This window comes from Bemisia tabaci, chromosome 4, assembly GCF_918797505.1.
Source record: "Bemisia tabaci chromosome 4, PGI_BMITA_v3".
Classification (NCBI taxonomy): domain Eukaryota; kingdom Metazoa; phylum Arthropoda; class Insecta; order Hemiptera; family Aleyrodidae; genus Bemisia; species Bemisia tabaci.
This window is the reverse complement of record NC_092796.1, coordinates 34,382,521-34,405,800: the sequence shown is the minus strand read 5'-3', so window position 1 is coordinate 34,405,800 and position 23,280 is coordinate 34,382,521. Positions and strand designations below refer to the sequence as shown.

The window sequence follows — 23,280 nt, the reverse complement described above, 5'->3', positions numbered from 1 at the left end:
ATTTTACAGCGTACTATTCATTTTTCCGTGTTTTCAAGGGCGCATGTCTTCGGAAAATGACGTTCCGAGAGTTCCCCAATTTTAAAATTGCGATAACTTTTATGGTGGATGATGTTTGGAAAAACGGATTACGGCAGGTGAGTGAGCGCGAAAAATCAATGCTCCCAAGCACTGCACACATTTTCCAAATACGCGTCATTTCGACGCAACAGAGCAATGAAAAAATTTCATATTTTCAAATCTCCTTGCCGGGTAGGCAATTTTCACTGCAGGGACTGTCAGAAAAATTGCCTCCCGAGAAGTGGGCTTCAAAAATCCCGAAGCTAACGCGGCTTTTCGGATTTTCGAAGTCCACTTCTCAGGAGGCAATTTCTCTGACAGTTCCTGCAGTGAAAATTGCCTACCCGGCAAGGAGATTTGAAAATATGAAACTTTTTCATTGCTCTGTTGCGTCGAAATGGAAATAATTATTATATTTGGAAAATTTTGTGCAGTGCTTTGTGGCCTTGATTTTTCGCGCTCTCTTACGTGCCTTGATCCGTTTTTCCAAATAGCATCTATCATAAAAGTTATCGCAATTTTAAAATTGGGGGAACTCTCGGAACGTCAGTTGCCGAAGACGTGCGTTCTTAAAAACACAAAAAATGAACAATACGTTAAAAAATGCCTCCAAACTCACAGTTGCAGCCACTCACGACAAAACAACGAAGAGTTACATCAATTTGAAAGAAAAATGTGCCAACTTTGGAAGCGCATCTAGCTCACTTATGAGGGGATTTCAGATATACGAGTATAGGAAAAATAGTCATATGTTGAGCCGCAAAATCGATCCTGAAAGTTAACTACGTTAACCTCCGGACACCCTGTAGAGAGGAAGTGGAGAAAAAGGCAGAAAAAAGAGAAAAAAGAGAGAAAAGGAAGAGAAAAGAGAGAAAAAAGAGAGAAGAGAGAAAAAAGAGAAAAAAGAGAGAAAAGGAAGAGAAAAGAGAGAAAAAAGAGAGAAGAGAGAAAAAAGAGAGAAGAGAGAGAGAAAAAGAGAGAATAAAGAGAAAAAAGAGAGAAAAAGAGAAAGAAAAGGAAGAGAAGGAAGAAAGCAGAAAAAGAGGAATGGAAGAGAACTGAGAAAGAGAAGAAAACAGAGAAAAAAGAGAAGAAAACAGAGAAAAGAGCTGAACAAGGAAGGAAATTGAGATTAAAGAAATAAAACAGAGAGATGAAGGAGAGAAAAAAGAAAATAAGGAAGAAAACGGAGGGGAAAGGGAAGAAAATTGAGATAAAAGGAAGAAAACATAAAAAATGAGTAGGGTAGAAAATAAGGAGTAGAGGAATTGAGGAAGATGATTGGAGGGAGATTACACCTGCTAGGTTGTTACAGAGACAACCCAAATGTTAGGGGCTGTTGCGATGAATCAGCAGAACTTCAAAGACTGAAGAAAAATCTAAATGGAAGTACTTAGGTGGTAAGCCGAGAGATAGGAGCACGATAAGAAGAAGAGGATGTATGAAAAAACGGCCAAGAATCCTGAAGTTTGGAAATTGTGGATACCTGACCTGAATCTAATCTTAATCACACTTGGAGCATCTGAAAGTGGTCATTATTACACATTATGGTTTTAAGTGGAGATATTGCAATTTTGTGAAATAAAACAATCTGTGAGGAGTCATAACTCCGGACGCTAAGAAGATTTCATGACACCTCCACTGGAGGCGATCTACGACATTGCACGCCACCAATTCTTCCATTTTCATTGTTATTTAGTTATGAAATTCATTATCTTCTTTTGATCGAAAGTTCTTTCCCCCTCTCCACTACCTGCCTCACTGGATGGTAGATAGGCGGCTTTCGAATTCAACTAAAAGTAAAAGCACTACTTCGCCTTGCTTGGGAAAAACGCAGTTTCTGAAATCTTGGATTTTCTGAGAAACACAGGGATACATTCTTCCTATTTTTCGGAGAATTTAGTTCGCAATTTATATGCAATTAAAGGGGCTGAGAATCTCGAGAAAAATATCTTCAGACTTCACTCACAATTAGCTATTTTAGAAACTTCGAAGTGCTTTTTGTCTCAAGTGTGTATCCACGGGTTTTGGTGAACTCATGCTTCGAAAAGAAGAGTCTTAGTGGAAAATTGCCACACTTTCTTTCATTGTTGTGGGAGGGAGGGGGAGGGGGGCAAAAAGAAAACAAGATTCGAAATTTAAATTGCGGGCCAATTGGCACTCCTTACTTTCACGAGTCGTCTCTGATTGGCTGATCCGTCTGGTGCCCACTTTTTGGGGCCCTTATGGAAAATAACATTGGGTTCATTTTTCCTTGAAAATACCTCGAAAATTAGGGAGACTTTATCCGTCGGAGATTTCAGAAATAGACTCTCCAGATATTTCTGAAGTGATTGATGGGTAATATATGACGCTTTTTTTTCTCAAACATGCCGAACAGTTCGACCTGGTATTTTGTTCAAATTGCCAATTAGGTACGTATAAATTGCGAAAAAAATTCTCTGAAAAATTGGAAGACTTTATCCCAATGTTTCTTAGAAAATCCAAATTTCATTTGTAGGGGTTTCTCCTGAGCAAGACAAATCAATGCTTTAACTCATAGTGGAATCTGAAAGCCGCTTATCGACATCTACCGTCCAGTAAGGCAGGGAAGGGAGAGGGGTAAAGTACTAGCACCGGTCAGGGGAGGATCATGAATTTGACGACTGAAACAGCGAGAGAGGAGGAAGCGGTAACGGGCGACAAAAGAACGAGAATTGAGAATTGAGTCGACACTTTTCTGAAAAACGTTTGCTGAAGAAGAGGGGAGGAAGTATGAGTTCGAATGAAAAATACACGATGCGGGCCGATGCGGCAGACTGTCAAAAGGCAAAAGTGAGTTGACGGGAGAACGGAGTGAGAGATAAGAATCGGTTGGATGAAATCGGCTGAAATATTGGGGAGAGCCTAGAATTCGGGGAAAAGAGGTGCCAGCCTGTCGGCCAGACCAGGGACGCAGACATCCGGTGGGTCGCTGGTTACGTGAGGTGAGCAAAGATAAGCCGCCTGCCGCCCTACCGCCGCCAATTCATTTCCCTGCCGATCGGCCGATCCTGATCGAAAACTGTGGAACACTTCAATGTTGCCTAATCAACCTTTCATTCAATTCTGGCGGGAAACTCTCTTGATGTACCTATGCTGAAACGAGTCCCACTGGATTTGGGCGGGAAACGTACTTTGAGTACCTATGCTGAAACAAAGCCTCTCCTGTTCCATCAGCTCTCTCTATATTACTTACTCAAATCTAATTATAGATCTGGTACAAAATGACAGGAATTTTCTGTCTCAATTGCTATGGTCGAAAAAATGCATAAATCTCTAATCTGATTGATTGTGAGCCTAATTGACTAGTCTCGTTAGCGGTGTTTCAAAATCTCCGCTACTATTTAATTTTTTTCAATGAGAACAAATTGACAATTTTCCTTGAAGTTTTATTTTAAGAATTTTCCTCTCACAAAGAAGAGAATCCATGGGAGTTTTTAAACAATGATGTTGAGTCGTTTTCCAATTAAGAAATTAAATATGACAGGCTATCTGCAACATCGCAAACCGAAATACGTGGTTAGGGAGTTTCCTCAGTGAAAAAGCTGACAAATATACAAATAGCCTTGGTTATCGTGAGCAGAATTGCCACGGAATTTGAGAAACGTGGGTACAACCAGTTTCTTGCACAAATGGTGGAGTTTCCTACTGTTGAGGATAAGCGGGATGGATATGAAGACATGCTCAACATGAAATAATTTTCGCGGAATGTTGGTTTCAGCGTCAAACGACGAGGGCAATCAAGGTGAAAACTGACCAATTTTTCCGACAGATTTGGATGGTTTTCTCTGCCTGGAGCAGACTAAATTTTGAAAAGAGGACATGTGAATTTTCTCAAAATTCTCTAAGAAACCGGAGAATGCATTTCCTAGAAAGTTACTTTCAGACTTCGAGGAAACTTCTGCCTTCGAAAGAAACTCTCCTGCGAAAAAGGGGCCAATGGAAGCTTGGAAACTAGGCACTGGATCAATCAAATATTTTTCATGCGATTTTTCTCGCTTCAAAAATGATAGTACCTACGATGTACTGCACAGAAAATCCCTGAAGGGAAAAAAGAAATTTCCTTCTCAGCATCGCTAAAGTACGAATCAAAAATTTAAACGTCGACCACTGCAGCTGCTTCGCCAATTCAACTACGTTCGTCAAGTGTACCAGAATTTTCGATAGGAAACTTTCAAAACCACGCTAAGACAAAAAGGAGGAGGGAAAGAACAAATAAACAAAAGAGGAAATAAATTAAGATTCAATTCAATAAGTCAAACACGTTGAGACATTAACAATGGTAAATTGTTCAATAAATGGGCAGAATTTAGATCAGAAGTATGTACGAAATGTATCTCAAACCTTGATCCAGAACCAGCCAAACCATGTTGTAACAGAGGTAATTGCGTGGGCCAAATTTTCAATCCAAATCAGAAACACGAGAAAATGTCCCAAGTCCAGAAACACACGACCGAATCGCGAAACTTACGAATCGTTCACACATTTACGAAATTTCACGCACCATGAGTCAATTTCACGAGGAGATTGAAGGCGAGATCAAAAGTGTACATATCAAGTTCCGTTTAAACACGAATCGTTCATACATGTGCTGAAAATTATCGTCACGGCGGGATTACGAGCGAAACTTTTCACAGGAAACACATCAAATTCCGACCACACACTTTCACGAAACCGCCGCGGAGGAAGGAAACCAATTCTGCCGGTTCGTTACGATCGCTTACTCTTCACGAAACGCGACACAATTCCTTCGAAATCTCATCGAAAATTCGTAAGAAAGACTAGTACGATGTTTGAAAAGCGAAATACTCAAGAATAGATGCGAAGGGTGAGAGATTTTAGCAGCAAAATGAGTGAAAACGGTTGAGCGACACGCGACGACCACGGGAGCACGCGACTACGCCGGCGGCGTTCTCTCGGCAACTGATCTACTGATTTCTCGAAGGAGCAGGGATCCAAGATGGCGGGGTGCTGGCGGCGGCGACGGGGGGAGGGGAAGATTTTCTGCAAGCTCGACAGACCTTCCCCGCTACCAACAGGTTGAACCCTGCTCGCTTTATCTTTCCTTTGCACAGAATTTAGAAATCGTTTCTGCCGGGCCGATTTATTCATACATCCGGTGGTGGAATTGTCAGGTCCTGACGAATTTGATGCGCTGAAACTGAATTTGAACTCAGATTTTCTCTGGGGGGTCATCTTTGGAAGTTATCTCTAATTTAAAACAAGGACAACGAGAATCACAGAAAGTAAAGCATAACTGAATTATTCGCAGGCATAAATATCGATGGCTGTTTACGGTTGCAAAATGTATGGCTTCATTTCCACAATTCGAAACCTCCGACTAAGATTTCATAGCTCTTACAAAATATTAAGTACATAAAAAATTATTCTGATTTCCTTGTGGACCTTTCGATCGGAGGAAAAATAATCCATAAAAAATTTTCAGACAAACTGATAGCTGGGTTTCTTTTGGATAATTAGATGTGAGAGGAGTGCTGCAACGTCGCAATCGAAAATATTCATATTTTTCATTTCTATACCCAGTATTTTATCATTTTTTTTTTGTTATTTGCCGTTGCAGCCTCCCTTTCATAATTCATTTTTTCATTCAAAAACTAGCCAACGAAACTTGAAAACTTCCTCTATTTTTTTCTCTGTCAACAAAATATTCTGTATGGATTTCAAGCTAATACGCTAACTTGACCCTCTTCGAAAAAATAAAATAGCAGCAGAAATTTTGAGACGCTGCAATGGAGATACGTGGTTTCGCACGTTTGCCATCGACATACTATGAAACTCCACGTAATGTTGCGTTCAAATTGTGCTTATTCTCTACCTTGAGGACCGTCCAAATAGTACGTGAGGCATTTTGGCCTACTGAGTGAAACATCAGCCCCCCCCCCCCCCTCCTCCACCGATAAGACAGCCTCCCCCCTGTTTCTGAAATATAAGACCATCTGGAGCTAGGAATTTTCGATTTCTTTTTTACCACGATATTACCTAAAGTGTCGGTACAATTTTATTTCTCTCTTGATCCAAAGCAAAAACGCAGGCAAAAACGCGCTATCAATGATAAACCTCCCTCCCACCAGTAAGACAACCCCCCCCCCCCTCCTTTTGAAGTGGGTGGCCATCTGAAGCTAGAACTTTTCAGTTTTTTTACCACGATATTACCTACAGAGTCTGTACAATGTTCTTTCTCATTTGATCCGAGATAATTAAAAACGCGCCATCAATGATAGAGTTTACTTAGGCGAAAAGAGACGAAAAATCATTGGCGATTCTTGAAAGTTGGCATCAGTGTTTTTCGGCCATATAAATCCGTTAAAAATGTCGACTGTAAGTGAGACAATTCGCCTCACCAAGAATCGATTATTTTACATACATTCAAATGGAGGAAAAACATTGTTGACAACTTTCAAAAATCGCCATTGCGGAAAAATCCATGGCCCCACGAATCACCATCTGGAGCTTAGAATTTTGAGTTTCTTTTTCAAATATATGTTGGTGCCTACACTACCGCGCTAGGGAAAACGCCGTGCGAACATTTGAGAGTTGCCAACTATCCACCCATAAAATGTTTATTTTTAAGGAAATATAGGAGTATTGTTCCTTGATATTTTCAGAAACTTTAGGAGGAATTGCAAACAAAATTAGCTGAAAAATTGGAAAAAAATATTTATGGATTCACCAGGAAATAAATGTTTTATCAAAGGAAATTCGGCAACGTCTGGGGTTCATACGGCGTTTTGCCTTAGCACGGCAGTACACTATATGCTCACCTCTCGATCCGAAAAAAGCAAAAGCAAAGTACCTATGATGGAGCTTGTAGGATTGGAAAAATCCATGCCACTTTTATCTCTTTTTTTCTGGCCTATTGGCTTTCGTTCCGTCAATAACCTACAGCCATCTGCAGAACAGATTTATTGTCCGTAGACATCACGGTGAGAGGGACACCCATGCTCTAGGCTTCTCAAATTTTCAGGAATTTAGGCCGTGTAGAATCTGTTTCTGGCGATCCACTCGTCAGTTCCGTGAAGATTTGACGCCTCTACTTGGGATTAGACCCAGGTCCTATTGACCTAAAGTCAGACGCGCTGACCACTTGGCCAACCTGGCCGGTATAAATGCTACCTTGTCATGTTGTCCTGGCGATAGTCAGAATCCATAATTTTTGGGGGTTTTTGTTTTTTTTTTCATGTGATATTTTTCGGCATAAACAACTGTTCCCACCTTTAGATTCAATAAACTTAAAAACGCGATAGTAACTTTTTCACAATATGGGACTGAGGTCCAATGATGGAAACTATGTTGACCTGACACGACAAGTCATAGCCCCATGGACATATCTTGATCATGCAATATATTGCAGTTTGATATCTTATCGGGCTGCTTTAAACTTTTAATAATCGGCCCGCAGGTCGCGAGGAGCAGAATAATCCATGATTAGTCCCTACCATTTTCCATGAGTGACCATGACCATAATGAGGCTCGGAATTTCGAATCTTTTAATACGATATTTTGGTGCGCATACAATTTTTCTCTGCCATCCTAGAATTAGTTGACAGCGCTATCAATGATGGAATCTATGCAACAAAAATAAAGGGGCGGGGGGGGGGGGTTGTCTCTGTGTTGCAGGGATTTAGAGTGGCGCTCTCGTGCTTCATAATGACATTTTTCTGTGAAATACAGGGGAGCAGGGTCCGGTAAGGTCTTAACCGTGAAAGTTTCTCCTAAGTTATGGCCTTTGGATGCGATATCAAGTAACTTTCAATAATTAATTTTGGTTTCAGGTATTTTTTTCAGTAAATTGTCATTTTTAGCCGACGTGCGTTAAAAATCAATTTAAAGCTGACTAGATGGCTAGCTGTCTAGCTCACTAGATGGCGCAAGTTTATTCGTCGTCAGTGACCGCTTGCCCAAGTCTCGGGCTGGTTTCCACGACCTCTCCTAGCTTGGTAGCAAGAAATTGAGGTAGAAGCGCTGCACTGTGAAAATTGTCCCAATAAGCGCGGATCGCAACTGCTCTTGCCTTCCTGTACGATCGTTACTCGTGATGAGTTGCATCAAAGAGCGTATCTCTTTCAGGAAGAATTGTACTCATATGAGCAATTTTCCCTCTGTATTCAGATTTCCAGCTAAATGCTAATTTGTAATGCACTTTCTTTAAAAATTCCAACTTACATGGCTTACGACCCGTGCGTTTACCACAGTCAGTTTGTGTTACGTGTGTAGCAATAGACTGCAAAACGACGGTGGTGGCGCGACTGCGGATTGCACAGGAGTTAGGACGCTCCGCGAGAATATATGAACAATACCTATATGAAGCGTGTGGCTCATTTTAGAACTTTGACTTTTAGAAGTTTTCTTGTCCGGACTGCGGGCCGAACGCTGCCTTTTTTTAACGGTATATTACAGAGAAGTGCAGGTAAAGGGGAATTGTGTCTATATTTATTGCTAATTAGTTTTTGATGAGTCAATATTTTCTAAATTTTTAATTTTTAATAAATTTTCCGCTTCATATATAAAACCTACTTTAGCATGTACAGCATCAACTTGTTTTGAATCCCCCGCCACCTCTTTTTAAAAGTCAGAGAGTTTTTAGAATCTTGTCCATCTGTATTACAGGTCGTCAATTTTTACAGCCCACAAGCTGTTCGTTAGTTCCTCAGATGTCCAATTCAATTTAGAGATTCAATTCTTCAACCCCGCGGCCAAAGTTTGTTTACATCATCCGAGCGCCCTAACTCCTGTGCAATCCGCAGTCGCGCCACCCGTCGTTTCGCAATCTGCAGTGCACCCGAAATCTATTGCTGACAGCTCCCGTGTCCGGCACCGGGTCCATTCTCCTGATACTCGATACACGTTTTGGCGCTCCATCATAACGCCACCTTCCGGCCAAAGTATCACAAGCGCCATGAGATGTTTAAAATTGTATTTTATTATTTTATATTTTACAGGCATTTTATTATTTTACAGAGAAATTGATCAACAAAGCTGCTCGGAAATTCCACTGAACTTTCTTTGTGCTGCCAATTAATTTCAGTGAAATTTTTAAACAGATCCAACCAACAATTTCTCCGTAAAAAAATAAAATGTCGGCGGAAATTTTTAAACATCGCAAGGCGCTTGCGATACTTTGGCCAGAAGGTGACGATAAATTGATCTCATACGAGATAAATTGAATCAGGACGTACGAAAACCTCTATTCTCCATTTTTCCAGTCTTAAGTTTTTTTGAGTTCATAATATTTTTAAAGAGTTGATACAACAATAAAAGTGATGATTGGACTCGGTTTGGGATTGAGGAAACCCGAAGACGACTTTTAACGCCACATTTGTGGTTGCAACCAACTCCGAAAAGTATTATGAAGTCAAAAAAACTTAAGACTGGAAAAATAGGCGTCATCGGTTTTCGCTATCCTGATTCAATTGAGAGATTGTTTTAATTATTCCAATGTATGCATAATTTGAATCCGAGGTCCATCCTAGTATTATAATAGTTATGATATGAAATGCTACACTTTTTAATCAGAGGCGGGATCCAACAATTTGGCAACACCGGATTTCCTCCATTTAAATCTATGCTAAATGATCGATTCTTGTCGGAGCACCTGGCGCCTGGCCCCTTAAAGAATCGATACATTTCCATAGGTTTAAATGGAGAGAGGGCAATGTTGCCAATTTGCTGGATCCGCCAATGGTTTTAATATTATCAATGCCCCACTTGCCAAAGAAGGGGTCTCTAGAGCCAAAATTAAGAGAATTATACACGTTCTTATCAAGCGGCGGCGGGTCAATTTTTGACCCACGTTTGACGGACTAGGGCTAATAAAACGCTCGATCCTAAGTAAATTTGACAGAGATTTCATCATGTAGCTTCAAGCTAATGATAATGAAGATGCGCAAGTAGTATGGAATCGCGAGGCGTTGGGCGTTGGGCGTCGCGGCCACTCCGCGTCGCGACGCCGCGCCGCGCCACGAGTGGGTGGCGGCTCCTTTCACGCCAAGTGTTATCAGTATTGGATAACCGCTTCATCGCGTCTGTCAAGATTTGCACGGCTGCATGGGATTCGGTTTTTTTTTCGGGCTGTGAGTCCCTACTAGTAAAATATCATAATTTGAGTTTCTAATTTCATTATTATCGCCGATAAAATTGAGCGGAATTCAGCTGAATGAAACTATGTAAAAATGAAGGGAATGAAGAGGAACAATGTGTGTAAGATTTGCGTGCCTTGCAGTTCCTTTTGATGCAGTTCAACTGTACTTAGTTCCTTGTGGTGAAAATACGTGCGATTCAGAAGTCAAGTCATCCGGGAGCAATTGAACGTCAGGTACTTTTCGTAACTTTTTAATTTACGTAGCTTAAGTAATATCCCAGAGGTTTCTAGCTTTACGGTATTTTATAAAAATATGATCAGCTAAAATGCTAAATTTGTATGAAAAATACGAATGCGCCCAATGAACAAAATATAATAAAAATAAATAATGATAAACAAAATGTAGCGTTCCTAAAATCCATTTGAAGAAAAAAGAACCTTGAGTTAGGAAGTTAGGAGTATGATTTACCCGGTTTTTTTTTTTTTAAATGCGGAGGTAGAAAGAATAATAAAGAAAATGAGAGAGGATTCCGCAAAATAAAGAACATGAAATATGAATATGTTCTCTTTAAAACCAATATAGAGACACAAATGGTGTGGTGAGCTAATATTTTCAATGTACCTTGAACTTCACTTTTCTCCAGTTATTTCACTGATATTTTTTCTGGTGCAGAAGAAAATATTAAAATTTATACACTCATGAAAACAAAAATGGACCATGGTTGCTCTAAAAAAACAATCATTAATCATCATCATCATCATCATCATCATCATCATTAATATAAACTTCGAAGGATTCAGACTTTCAGCGATTCTACCTTTTTCTATTTCACTCGAGAGGTTGCCAGATTTTGCGATAAATGTGAATACTTTACATGGATTTGAATTGGGAAAAGTTTTAAAAAAGCAACTTATCTGGCAACAATAGAGTCCGAGAGGGACGAGAGGGCTGCCTTTCTGGGAAAACCCATGATTTAGCCGGAAATGTCATTAAAACAATTGATTCCTTTTGAACCATCAATTGTATACTAGGGGAAAGCTATTTTAAAATAATAATTGTAAATGGACACAGATGTTACAGAAAGGGAAAAAGGAAAGGGAAAGGAAATGAAATGAGGATATGATTACTAATATGCAATCAGATAGAATAAAACAAAAACATCAGAGAAATTTATATGCGATGAAAGTATAAGAAAAAAACACGAGTGGGCTCATTGCGATTCGAAACTCGAACTATACTATCGTTGAGCAGTTTTTAGACCCCTACGGCCTACGCCACCGATAATCTTCTTAAGAGGTAAAGATGAACTTTTGCTACTTCAGCAAGTCAAATCGCGGAAGGAGATCCATGGATTGTCTTTTTCCGCCACCCGGTGGGATGACGTCCCAGTCAGATGCGTTTTTGAAGAAATGATCGATCCCCATCATCGCTTCATCTCCACACATTTATTCATGTGCAAATGATGGCACGCTCCGGCATCAAGGTTCTGTGACGAAATCATTTTTGCCTCCAGAGTCTCCAAAATGTATACATTTTATTGATCAAATGTCCAATCACTGAGAAGAATGGCTCGCGGAGCGGGGGTCCAGGGGGCGCAGCCCCTTGGCTGGCCGTGACGGACGCGCAAAGCGCGTCCAGAACGGCTAGTATTTACATATCATCGGGTATTTGTTGAGGCTGAAACTTCTATGAATTTGGAGCTCATTGGAAAATGACCCAGATACAGCGACAGCGCTGCAATCAGAACACAAAAAATTAAAATAAAACTGATGTTCATCTCTGATATGATCAAATCTTCTCCTCCGAAATTTGCAACCAGTTATTCTAAATTTCCGTGGATGATAAATTTTGTTAATCATACGGTCTATAATTTTAAATTGTATACTTGTCTGCTGGCGTTGCGTCGCGTCGTGCCGCGCCGTGATATCAAGTGGGTTTTTTCGCGACACTCATGTCGGTCACCGGAGCACTCAACCTGGATTATTTTTATTTTTTCAACATCGCCTCATTTCTCACCTCTTTATGTCTCACAATCGATCTTGTAAAAATGTCAAAAGCCGAAGATTAATTGAATCAATTAAATTTAATGAAATATTTTGCAAGCAAAATATGCATGCAGTAAATTAAAGTTCAAAAGAGGATGAACTTCAGGAGTTCATAATGCACTATCCATGACTTTACAAATTTGACTTGGTTCAGCTCCTTTTTGTACTGCGTGACAGTGTGAAAAAAGTAAGAAATGTTCAAAAAGAGGCAGAAAAAATTCTCAAAAAAATACTACGAAAATATTGAACCCTTAACGACACCAAAACCTGATTCTCCTCTTTATGTTCGCTCAATAAAGCGTTCGAATTTAAGCATCAGGCTGATCTCTACATTCGAGGGATAATTTTTACGGATTGATTTTCACCATTGTTTCCTTCGAGAGTCCTGTATGCATTTCTCAGGCATATAGTTTAATGGCGTATCATTACTGCAATACCCAAATAACATGCAAATCATTTCATATCGATCGTGAAACATCACCACTATATCTAACGAGACGTACACATGTTTCTATCATTCTTTATTTTCAAATATATATTTTTTAGTACTTCGTTAATATTGCGTAAAGAATACTATGTAAACATCTGGCCCGGAATTTGATTATTTTGATTCCATTTTCCTGTGGTAAATTTTTAATCCTGGCAATCAAGACGGGTGTACTTTCAATTTAACGGCCGATATTTGATCACATTATACGCCATTACGAGACCACATTTAAGCTGAATTTCTGTATAAATTGCGATATTCTTGTGATGATCGAAATCCATGTTACCTAACGCGCCCGGGTGAGAAAAGTGAAAGCGGATAATAGGTGGGCCATCAGGGGAGAGTTTGTTGAAGATATCTAAAATCGTTCGTTATTTTTAGCGGCGCGAATAAGGAGAACGTAAATACATTTTGTAAATTGATCTAAGTTTTTTAAGTAATAATTAATACCTTTCTTCAGTATACTGAAAAGAATAGTTCTGTTCATAGGGCTCCTGCATTTTCTTTGTTACAGCTTCAGAAGTTTCCGTTAGGAGGACAGAGCACTCTGTGTTCACGACCGAAGTTCGGTTCTCACGACAGGAGAGTTTTGTAAGATTAACAAAGAAAGTGCAGGCGCCCCCGTGAACAGAATGTTCTGTCATGAGCATCGACTATTTTTTGCTTGCCCGAAATGTAAAAGTTCAAAGAAAAGTTTCCATTAGTTTTTCTTTAAAATTTCATCAAGAATCACTTCTTAAAATGTATAATGTTACAGACATCAAACTTGATCGTTATGGTCAAAAATGATGTAGGCAACCTGTCTTAATGGCTCATTCATGGGCGATTTTAAAAGTTGGCAAAATTATTTTTCCTCTATTTAAATCCATTAAAAATATCGGTTTTAGGTGAGGCAGTCCGCCTCATATAGAATCGATTGTTTTACATACATTTAAATGTAGGAAAAACAGTGTTGCCAATTTCCAAGAATCGCCACTATATTCCACTATGCATTGCAACAGTTTCTAGAAAAAGTTTGAGACTTTCCAGAGTTGCACTTTTTCAAGATAAGTACCTGTTTTTTCCTTGCAAAGGGCCCTCTCAGTATACCATGTAATTTTTGTTGTCCAGGAAATGTTTTTAAACCACTCGAGCGATGCTTATGTCGTCTTACACGGCACGAGTCAGCAGGAAAGCATGTAGTCAGGGAAAGGTTGTTTTGAGCCCGAAGTAACCCGCGTCTTTTCGATCAGTCAGTACATCCAGAGAAAGCTCGATATCATCATGCTCGGAGAAATCAATTCGCCTTTTATTGAGACGTACTGGCAGCACATTCTGCTGGGTGCTGTGTGCTACTGGGCTACAAGGTACCTGATGAGTTTCTCGCTCATCAATACGCTTGCCAAGGAGGCCAAGAAAATCCGCCAAGTTCGACAACAAAATTCTGGTGAGTGATCGGCTGATGGACTGATTGGATTATTTATATCTAGCTATTATTATTATTCTCTTTTGTTCTATTTTTCTCCCTATTCTGCAGTGTAACATATTCGGTATCATGTCCGTCACCCCTTCGTTTATCCCATAGGAAATAAGAAAAATAGAACAGAATAAAAAATAAATTTTAAGACTGGACAAAGTATGGCATAGCCATGAGTAATTTCATTTAACTTCTGAAACCGTCTGTATGTTACATCAAGTTTTTGTGATCGCATAACAAATAATTCTATCTCCCGTAGTGTTCTGGCACGAATAATCGAACGTATTTAAATGGAGAAGGGTTATCTCCATGATTGTGGTATGGGTCCTGCCGTGCATGTATTCTTACAGGTCGCAGGGCTCAGGTCACAATGGATGTAGTTCCTTTTGAATTATGTACGCATTGTACGCCCAGTTAAGTCCTACGCATAGGCCAAAAATGGTTTGTACGGGTGTGCACCACGCTGAATAATTATTTAGGAAGATTACCAAATCGCTGATCATTTCTTTAATTTTGATCCGAAATAAGAAACTAAATTAGGAACCTCAAAGATGCGGCGCCAGATGGCCTTCAGAGTGAGATAGCGTGCGTGCACTCGTGCTCGAGGAGTCAATGATACTTAACTGATAATTTTGTAATGTATACATGAAAACGAGAGATGACTGCATTGAAAACCATAACTCCTAATTAAAAACTGAAAGTCAATAATTCATTAGAGACCAAAGCTCCAATAAAGTTTGCAAGCAAATAATTTTGACGGTATGTTGGAGTTTTTTAGCCAACGTGCGTTAAAAATTCAGCATGAAGCTGAAATCTCAATACAGAGGGAAAAAGGTCATATATGAACACAATTTTCCCTCAAAAAGATATGCTGTTTGGTGCTGCCTCTGTGTTGAGATTTTCAGCTTTATGCTGAATTTTTAACGCACGTTGGCTAAAGAAAACTCCGACATACTGTCTTACGACCCATGCGTCCACCACAATCAGTTTGTGTATATACTTATGATTCACTGAGTTAAAAAGGAAACAAGAACATGTTTGCAATTTGGGGGAAAATAAGTTCAAAGTTGGGAGAATATATTTTGAGGGTGAAAATAGGTGTTGATTTTTATTGCTAAAATTTCTTCTTAAAACTTCAAGCCCATTTTTTCAGTTCGATCTCTATGTGGCTTGATTAGGGATATTTTAAAAACTTGGTCTAGTCAAATTCCTTCTAAAGCACACCAAAGACCAAAGTTCGAAACCGCGTAACTCCATTGCGGCATTTCAAACTTCCTGCTCCCACATATTTTATTTTTCCAAAGAGGAAACAAACCACCTTTACAGCTTGAAATTTAAAAAAAAAATATTCTGCTAACGAAGAAGGAAATCAAGGACATTTTTAAGAAATTACGTCGAATGGTTTCACTGGAGATGAAAGAAAAATAAAGTATGTCTGTACGTCTGTAACTTCGTAAACGGAGATACGTGGTTTCACACTTCGTCCATCGACATGAGGAGTGTTACGTTGGAAAATTAGAAAACAAAACAGAAACCTCTTAAGGGGTGTTCAAGTTGAGATCATTATCATCTCATTACAAAAGCAATATTGAGTTAATAACCTGTTCACAGCTTCGTATTGTCCACTGTACTTAGAGGTCGCTAAGCAGAAATAGGGGCATGGTGGACAAGGTGCATCAATGAAGTTTTTGAAAATAATTGAGATATTAATGATTTCAAGTAAACCTAGTCTTAACGCATATTCTGTAAAAAAAAGAAAAGAAAAGAAAAAAAAAAAAAATCCGCTCCCGAATTCCAATTTTTAAGCATCAAAAAGTAAGTTTAAACTTTCTCTCCGCCATAAGGATCCGTGTAATTTCGAAACTTCAAACATATATTTCTCGAATTAACAAAAACTGCACTTATGCGCCTTGTCCTCGAAATAATACCTCTGCGGAAAATAGAGTTTCAAGGATGTTGTACGATCTTTTGCATTAGTTGAGTAAATGCGTACTTTTCTCAACACTTCTTCGTACTTAGGACTTTTTTACGCGATGACACACATGTATTCCTGAAGTTTAAATCATGTGGAAAGGAAGGGGGGTAATGGCCAGCGCGTCGATGTAATGATCAATGTCGGCCATCAGGCAGTTTACAAAGGCGTTCTGCAATTCGTGATGTGTATAAATGTATTTTGGTTTGCTGTTATTGCGAGCTACACGTTTTTCACTCATACACAACAGCGCCTCACTTAGGATCCATTACGGCCTAGTTGTTATGAAATTATCATCACATCGAAAACGCTTACATATTCATGTTGAATCGGTGATTTTATCATGATTTTATTTCTCAATGTGTAGGTAAAGCCGTGCAGGGAAAAAATGCCGCACACAAATTTAAAGGTTGTCATATTTCTGCTGACGAAGTATATATTTCAAAACAAGTTTTTCAAGATTCTGCTTATTATTACTTAAACTTACAATCAAATTTGATAAATTTTTGATAAAATTCTGGGATCAATTAGAGAGAAAAAAATCAACATGGACTATGAAGAAAACTTGGTTTTTTCTCAGCAGAAATTTTGCAACGTCCTTAAGTTCATACGATGTTCTCAGATATCAGAGAATACTCCAATATTGTTATGCTAAGGAAGAACGCCGTATGAGCCTTCAGACGTTGCCAAATCTCCTTCAACAAATCACGAATTTTTGTCAAAATTTATTAACATTTTTCTTCCGATGATTTCAAAGAATTTTGTTCGTAATTGATTTAAAAGTGTTTGCAAATTTCAGGGAATCATATTCATTTTGTTCTTCAAAAAAAGCAACATTTCTTTGAGGGAATTTGGCAATATTTAAATGCTCACACGGCGTTTTCCCTTAACACGGCAGAAAAAAACAGCAACAGCAATTTACGGCAAGCCAGCGGACAAGTCATATCGCAGCTTTTTTCTGTGTGTAATCATGATGACAATGCGACATGACAAAGGACCCTCCCGTCCCTTACCTTGCCCCTTGCCTTTCTCACCCCCAACCCTCTCAAAGCACGGAGTCGAACTGACCTGATGGACTTGGGTACGCTAATAATGCGATGAATCGATCAGTTTATGCCATAGCAACGATGCAGTGTAAACACAGGCTGTTCAGGAATTCAACAGTAAGAACTTTGTTGTTTTCCTGTCAGGGCTAAGCACTCCCGTTTGCGAGTTTTGGATCCTTGACGTCAAATGCCATGCATTTGTTTGCTATTCACTCCGCAAGGGTGCTTGACGAGGGAGCCGCCTAACGATTTGGCACCTGCATGTTAATTATTGCATTTGGTAGACATATTTATAGACAAAGAGGACAAAAAGATTATTTAGCAAAAATAAAACAAACAAAAAGAAAATTTTGATCTTTTCTTTTGGTTGAAACGAGTGTTTGTTATGGATTAAGGAGGATAATGATGGACAAACTACAGGTTCTCTCGTGGGTTGCTATTGGTTAGTTTAGTCTATTACTTATCTCATTTGTCCATTACAACAATCCGCTTCCACAAATTGGATCCCTTCATTTTCTCTCAGTCTTTTTTTCGGTTATTTCAATAATCAGCCTCCTGTACTGCGGCTCGCGTAAAAAAAACTGACAAGAAAATCATGTCATGAATTTGATGTTAAGAATTTATTTCACACAAACTGATTTTATAAATTTATTTCAATTTCTTTTGATACAATAATTCTATCCGATTGGTGGGACAACGCACTGCTAAATATGTTTTCTCTTCAAAATTTTATGATGCAAACGAGTTGCACAACAGGAGGTCTGAAACTCAATTCTTAACCAGATGTAGATGTTTACAAATTAACATCGGCAAGGCAAAAATAGAAATAACGTCACTTCTGTGATCAAAATTTGGACTACATTTTCAATCAGGAACTACAGTGGAAATCGGATATTACATCGCTTATAACGACTTATCGGTCATAACGACGTGAGATTTGGTCGTACCCGTGATTGACTTCCCATTGACTCAATGTATTTGTGCATCGGTTATAACGACAATTCGGACATAACGACCAAAACAGGCCGGTCCCTAGTAGAGTACCTATATTGAGAGAGTATGGCCACTGGGTCCCATGGAGAGGCTTAGGACCCAAAAATGGCGGTGCTTTGTTTTGGTTTTTGTGGATGGGAGGGGGGTCATTGCCAACTTTTGACGGTTATCACCAGCCGCACTTGCTGCCAACCTTACTACATCTAAGATAATTTTTCTCAAAAATTGCACACGATTAGCCTTAAAAATATGTAAAGATGTCGCAATAGTGCATTTGAGTAAATTTCTCGTTACGATAATAAGCAAAGAAAACTACATTTTGAGTCATTTTGCATTACATTAATTTATGGCGTCCGCCATTTTTGGGTCCTAAGGGCTCCATTCAGCCTAAGATGGCTGAGCCAATCAGAGGTGGTAACCCCAGTGGCCATACTCTCTCAATATAGGTACTCTAGTCCCTAGATGGTCGTTATATCCTATTTTCACCGTACAATTTCTGGCTGACCTGTTAAAACCCTTGTGTACGTAGGGAAAGAAAGGGCGCATACATTATTTCCAAACTGAGCCAAAACTTGTAGTCTCTAATTGCAAAATGTAGTCCATTTGATCGGTGTCAACAATATCTGTTAATAATCTCGTCTAGGAGTTGATTTCCGAGCTTTCCGTCGTGCAAATCGTTTTAAACAGAAAATTTTAGGGGAAAATGATGTTTTCTTCCTGTTCAGACTTAGTTTAATCGCCTGAAAGTTGCGCTTTTAGAACTGCGTTTTTCTCGGTTTCTACGTTACTTTTTCGCGTTTTTTATGTGCGCATCGTTTTTTCTCATCATTTACTTTTGGCTAAATGTCAGTGGCGTGGCGTGTTTTGCGGTGGATAGATTGATGTGTCATTTAAACCTATGGAAAAGGATCGATAAACAGGGTGTTCGCAACGAACACCTTACTAATCCATTCCTCAGCACAGCTTCAAATCGGGAAATATCGATAATCGACCATTCACGTCTCGCCACTGCTAAATGTATTTGCAAGTCCGAATTCCTTCTTGGTTTAGCGAGTTACTTTGGTCGTTTCAGGTGGAGACAGTGAGGATAGCGAGGACTTCGCGCTGAACCCGGAAGATGTGGAGCCGGTGGCAAGCAGCGCTCTCCCAGTGGACCTGCCCCACGTGCCCTACGAGTTCACCCGACTCCCGCCCGAGGAATCCCTGAAACGGGCCGAAGAATTCTACCAACTCATGAACTCGCGAAGAACCTTGCGCTTCTTCAGCGATGAGCCGGTCCCGGTCGAGATCCTTCACAAAATTATCCACACTGCAGGTGAAATTCTGCTTGAATAATTCCATCCACTCGTCGAGAAATTAGTCATAAGGGGACGTCTATAAATTACGTCACTCATTTTTTTCAATTTGTTTACCCCCCCTTCCTCCCCGTATTCAACCGTCATCCACTGCTAGTCCCCCGTCCCTAAACATAACGTCATCCTTAGCACCCGCCACCCATTTCGGAATGGGGAGACGCAGAAAATTGTTAAAAATCAGTAGATATAGGCTGCAGCGTTATGAAAAATATACACATTTTTTATTGATCATTGAATATATGTTGTCTTCGTCCCCCTTTTCTGGAGAAAATTGTTATAGAAAATAGATAAAAATGAGTAGATACAGTCAAATTTCAAGCAAGAGCCTTTTTGCCATCAGGTAAATTAATCATTCACGCCTCGCCATTGCTTGCCAACCCTCGAGAATCGTCGCTGCCTAAATCATGCCAAATTTCAACAACGTCGTGTCCTTGAATTTTTTTCCTTCGTGGAAAATAAGCAACTTATACAAGAGAGATTTTTAGGAGTGAATCTTATGGTTAGCACAAAGTTTATGATTACCTGTGTAGTGTAATAATATTGTTTATTAATCAAGAAATATTTTGATATTATTTTCAGGAACATCGCCAAGTGGAGCACACACAGAACCGTGGACTTTCGTTCTGGTTTCTGAAAAAGACCTCAAACAAAAAATCCGCGATATCGTTGAGGAAGAGGAGAGGATAAATTACGAACGCAGAATGAGTAAGTCTTCTTACTGAGTTTTTCAGCCCTTTTTTTATACTTTCAAAAATTGTAGAGACTACGAAAAAGAGAAAATTTTAAGATGATTCTGATGTACCATAGGTGCGAATAAAGGAGATGAAAACGAACGTTTTTTTTTAAAAAAAAAAATACTCTGCGAAACCTTTTTCTCCCCTAAATTTAAAAGTGGAAATTGCTTTGCTGTTATTAATGCAGATTATATTTTTTGAGCATCGGTTTTTTTTAAGTGATCTCCTATAGCCTTTGAATGTCACCGTTAGCATTTGCGGCTCATAAAATTGATTGACAATACCGATTTTTTAGCAGCTTCCTTTGTGCGATTGAAGCAATCACAGGGCCTTACGACCTTAACAAATTGACAGTTGGAAATCCTCCCATATGCACTTAATAACGATTAGACAGTTGATCAAGGAATTAATCATTCTTGGACTTCACGACATGTCTTCAAAAAGCTCCCAGCTCGACATCAAGCTGGAGTCCGCCGGGTATTCGCAAAGAAGATTTGATCGAGATACATTTTAAAACTGCTTTAAAAGTACGCTTCCAGTGAATATCGCAAATTCGAGGGCCAAAAGATTTGCAACATTTTCTGGGAGCGTACTTTCAAGGACGTTTCCTCGGCCAATTCTTCGGTGCAAATACCAGACGGACTACAATTTGATGATACGCTTGAGGAAATGTCCTAAAATTCGGGAGTTATCAACTGCTCTATTGATTATCGAATGGTTCGCCAAAGTTCTGGAGATCCACCCTGAGAGCATTTTTTATACAAGAAAAATAGAAGCACACGTTAAAGCGAAAAATATCGTCACGAACATCGAAACATTCAAAATACGACATGACTATCGAGTGCCAATGATGTACCACTCGCATTTTCTTAAAGGTAAACAATGGACAACAGATCTGAAGCCGTTACGTACATGCTGGGTGAAAGAATACCTGACAGTGGCCCCATATTTACTGCTCGTTTTCAAACAGCAGTACAGCTACACCGACGATGGCAAGAAGAAGCTTCACTACTATCATGACGTCAGCATCAATTTAGCCTCGGGCATACTGCTCTCTGCAATACACGTAAGTGACCTGATTGTTGTTTGAAATTATGCAAACACTAGTTTATGTCACCAAAATCTTATGATGAATAATAAAATAACCAGCGGACCGGTGGCGTGGCGTGGATAGCGATGTATCGATTGTGATGCCATTTAAACCTATCGAAAAGGATCGATAAACAGGGTGTTCGCAGCGAACACCTAAATAATCGATTCTTTACGATACATTTAAATGGCATCACAATCGATACATCGCTATCCACGCCACGCCACTGCAGTGGACCACATTTTGCAAATTTTTGGCTCATCCATAAAAACCTATCTCCGTAGGGAAACGAATGGCACATACGTTGCTTCTAAAATGGGCCTAAACTTGTAGTTCCTCGTCGCAAAATATAATCGAAATGACGTTAGCAAATTGTTTAATGTCAATTGTGAATTTTCAGAATTACGCGTAGTTAAGTTTACGCACATAAGGCGCCTTAATATAGAAAGAGATGTTGATTTTCTAATATCATCTCTATTATCGAATTTATACGGACCATTGACAATGTCACTATCCGGATCAAAGAAATAAACCTTTTCATTTCTGTATATTTGAACCTGACTTCAAATCAAATTATAATATATGAACTTCAGCTATGATCAGAGTTAAGGAATGTTAGACAAAGGGCTGAAATGTAGATTGGTGTTACAATTGTTTCTAATCGTCAAAAATAAGTAATTAAGAACGGTATATCAATGGTTCTTTTTCGGCAGCTTTGCACGCTGTTAAATGAAGTTTTGGACACACTTTACTATTTATTCAGAACCTCTTTCGAACAGATTCCCACTAGGCGAGGTGCTTCGAATTTCTATACAACGAGATTTCTCCTGATAATCGATTCTTTATCATAAGTTTAGATGCTCGATCGATCGATTTATTGCAAAGCACGACACGCCATCGCTGTGTTTGGGAGATTTGAAACGGTTCAGCCCAGTGGCGAGGCGTGGTAATCGAATATCGATTATTCCGTTTGAAGCTTTGATAAAGAATCGATTATTACGGTGTTCGTCGCGAACGCCCTGATAATCGATTTTCTTTCCATAGATTTGAGTGGCATATCAAATGACACGTCGCAAAGCACGCCACGCCACTGGTTCAACCGGCAAGATGAATTTGATTTAGATTTTTTTTTTTTTTTTTTTTTTTTTTTTTTTTTTTTTTTTTTTTTTTTTTTTTCTGACACTGTAGTACGTTGCTACGTATCGACCCAGTTATTTTTTATGAAAAATGAGGCTTCCAACATTTGAAAGTTATGCTTAGGTCTCATGAAACGAGAAAGCCTTTAAAATCATATCATGAGGCTCAAATTTCAGCTTCGAGTTTTTACAACGACTGAACTGACAGGAGAAGAGAATGTTACATTTGAGAACTTCTTTTGCTGCTTTTTAATTATTTTATTTTTTTTATTTTTTTTTTTTGCTTAGTATGCAGGTTTGGTGACATTGACGAGCACTCCTTTGAACTGCGGCCCAGCTTTGAGGGCAATGTTCAACCGCCCCTCGTACGAGAAACTCACGCTACTCTTGCCAATTGGCTACCCAGCGAAAGATGCCACCGTTCCTGATCTTAAGCGGAAACCACTTTCGGACATTTTAATTGAGTTTCATTGATCTGAGCACTACATTCTAAGGGTATTTTTTTCAAACCCTCAGCTCAAATAAAGTTAATGTAACTAAGCTTAAGTTTAATTTGTTAATCGTTCACTTTAATTTAGTTATACATTTTACTTGAAAGTCTGTTTAAATTTTTTGTTTGTTATACATTGGGTTTTTCAAAGCACAGTAAATAGCTCAGAGTTTTCCTGTCAGATTGAGGACTTATTTTTTCGTATAAAAATGGAAAGCTGCAGTGGAAAGTGTCTGTCTTGAACAGTGCATTTTCACTTGTATGCTTAAATTACTTTTAATTTATGAGATTAACT

At 39.1% G+C, this 23,280-nt stretch overlaps 1 protein-coding gene across 1 annotated transcript; it reads left to right on the top strand.

The window, feature by feature from the left end:
* Positions 1-10,056: 10,056 nt before the first annotated feature.
* Positions 10,057-23,166, top strand: Iyd (Iodotyrosine deiodinase). The gene is made up of 6 exons (XM_019055840.2): positions 10,057-10,414; positions 13,824-14,139; positions 19,253-19,495; positions 20,115-20,240; positions 21,145-21,335; positions 22,784-23,166. Exons 2-6 carry the CDS (start codon positions 13,977-13,979, stop codon positions 22,967-22,969), a joined length of 909 nt encoding a protein of 302 aa, XP_018911385.2. The 5' UTR covers positions 10,057-10,414; positions 13,824-13,976; the 3' UTR covers positions 22,970-23,166.
* The last annotated feature ends 114 nt before the right edge of the window (positions 23,167-23,280 follow it).

What these genes read in the sequence shown, in the direction of transcription:
- Iyd (XM_019055840.2), top strand. Translation starts at nt 13,977, where the DNA reads ATGCTCGGAGAAATCAATTCGCCTTTTATTGAGACGTACTGGCAGCAC. An exon ending in CAAAATTATCCACACTGCAG is followed by an intron (nt 19,496 to 20,114) that starts GTGAAATTCTGC and finishes TATTATTTTCAG; the next exon opens with GAACATCGCCAAGTGGAGCA. An exon ending in AAATTACGAACGCAGAATGA is followed by an intron (nt 20,241 to 21,144) that starts GTAAGTCTTCTT and finishes ATTTTCTTAAAG; the next exon opens with GTAAACAATGGACAACAGAT.